The 2,015-nt window shown below is 59.7% G+C and overlaps 1 protein-coding gene across 1 annotated transcript in view; it reads left to right on the top strand.

Moving 5' to 3' along the window:
- The first annotated feature begins 427 nt into the window (after positions 1–427).
- The window catches only part of RSPO3 (R-spondin 3), a 64,118-nt gene continuing 62,530 nt past the window's right edge, over positions 428–2,015 (top strand). The window contains exon 1 of the mRNA XM_026070150.1: positions 428–524. Coding sequence (XP_025925935.1) covers positions 428–524 — 97 coding nt within the window. The remainder of the gene's footprint in view (positions 525–2,015) is intronic.

A 2,015-nucleotide genomic window follows, 5' to 3' on the forward strand; every position in this document is an offset into this window, starting at 1 on the left:
CATCCGTCCGTCCGTCCTGTCGGCACCTCGCCCGCCCGGCGCACACACGGGCGCGCACGAGCCCCCCGCAGCCCGGCACCCCCGCAACATGCTGCCGCCCATCGCCCCGGCATGGACCCCGGCGGCGGCTGCAAAGCTCCATCCCGCTGCTGACTCCCCCCTGAGGTCTGCGGCAGGTAGCGGGGCAGACGAGTTGAAAGTGCAATAGGAAAAGCGGAGGGGGAAAAAAAACAACAAAAAAAAAAAAGAAAAAAAAAAAAAAAAAAGGCAAAAGCTACCAACCAAGCCGAGCCGAGCTTTGGATCTCAGTGCAGGTATTTCTGCTGCCGTGTTCATCCCTTGCCCCCTTCCCCCCCCCATTTTTTTTTTTAAGGAAAGAAAAAAAGAAGGAAAAGGAGAAGAGAAGCCGAACTCTCCAAGGGTTACTATGCAATTGCGACTGATTTCTTGGTTTTTTATCACTTTGAACTTTATGGAATACACTGGCAGCCAGCACGCCTCCAGGGTCCGGCGACAGGGAAGAAGTAAGTGCGAAGAGATTTATACTTTGATAACTTCTGCTTCTCGTTGTGCCGTTCACCTGTTCGGGAGCTTCTTGTGCCCCTGATGCTTTTGCTAGTGAGCTGGGAGGCAAGTCCCACGCCCGCAGGGAGAGTGAACGGATTTGCAGGGACTTTCATTGAGTTGGAGGGATGAAGGCGATTTTTGATCTCTTTCTGCTTTTCTTTCTCAACTCACTGGGATGAGCAGACACGGCTCCGGGAAGACCTGCGTGTGCTGCTTTTTATTTTAATGTCTCTTAAGGGGGAACGTCCCTTCTTAGCTCTTTCCAGTTTCTAAGGGTAAAGCACGATGACACGACAGGTAACTTTTTGCCGTGATACCTTAACGCCTTTCTCCACCCCCAGTTACCATTTAGCGATTTGGGCGAGGATGGAGAGAGAATATCCCTTCCCTCCCCCCCCCCCCAAGTTTATTCCTCGCTATAGATTAATGCTATAGATTAAGCTTCACCGCCGAGCGATGCTCAGTGGTGGGTCGGGCGTCGCGGCGCTGCCGGGTCCCGCTGGTTTCCAGCCTCTGCTCACGCCTAGCCGCGACGGTGGCCCCGTCCGGGAAGCCCCCGGGATACCGGCACTGCCCTGGGGGCTGTAGCCCCTGATTTTTTCTTGTATTTGACGCCCCTGGGGTGAAGGGTGTTCTTCTCTTCTGACTTTCGCCAGCCCCTGGCAACTCACGCCGGCAGCCGCCGCGGTGCGGGGGGAAGCAGGAGGGAGCCGGGAGCGGGGATCCCCGCAGGACGGCGGCGGCCGGGGCGAGGAGGCCACACCGGGTCGCTGGGCAGGCCCGGCGCCAGCGGCAGCGGCAGCTCCCCGGGCGCTGCGCCCCGGGGCAAGCACTGCGGGAGACTGGTCTGGCCGGCAGCGAGGAGAGTCCCGCGGGACCACCGCCCGGCCTCGGGCAGAGAGGAAAGCGAGGCGACAGCCGATGAACCCCCTTGCAAAGCAGTTTGCAAAGAGGTCGCTGTCCAGGTGTGGGGCAGAGGCGTGATGTGYGTGTGGGGCTGGGGCTGGGCTGGGGACAGGCTGGCTGCCGGCGCAGAGGAAGGTTTCGCGCGGAGGTCTGGTGTGGGTTGGCCGCCGGGGAGCTCCGGACAGGTCCGAGGCCCTGGGTCCGCTTTGACCCCCGTGCGCCGCGGAGGCAGAGCCCGCCGGGGTCCAGCCAAGGAGCTGTCGAAGGCGGGAGGCGATGGGATGCCGGGTGGCACTGAGACGTGCCCCTTGCTCCGGACTCTCCGCCCGCCTGCGTCGGACCCGCCGCCTTTTCTGGGGAGGGGGAGGTATTTTCTGAGCACCTAGCGTGTGGAAGGGGCTGTTCATTCCTGTCCTCTTTCCCTGACAGCTGCAGATACGGAGGAAATGTYATAAAACACGGCAGCCTGTGTTTAAACATCAAGAAATGCATTCGGTTATTTCCTTGGGTAGGGGGCGGGGGGGGTTACTATATATATATAT

The sequence above is a fragment of the Apteryx rowi genome, unplaced genomic scaffold (genome assembly GCF_003343035.1).
Source record: "Apteryx rowi isolate R43461 unplaced genomic scaffold, aptRow1 scaffold_305, whole genome shotgun sequence".
Taxonomy (NCBI): Eukaryota; Metazoa; Chordata; class Aves; order Apterygiformes; family Apterygidae; genus Apteryx; species Apteryx rowi.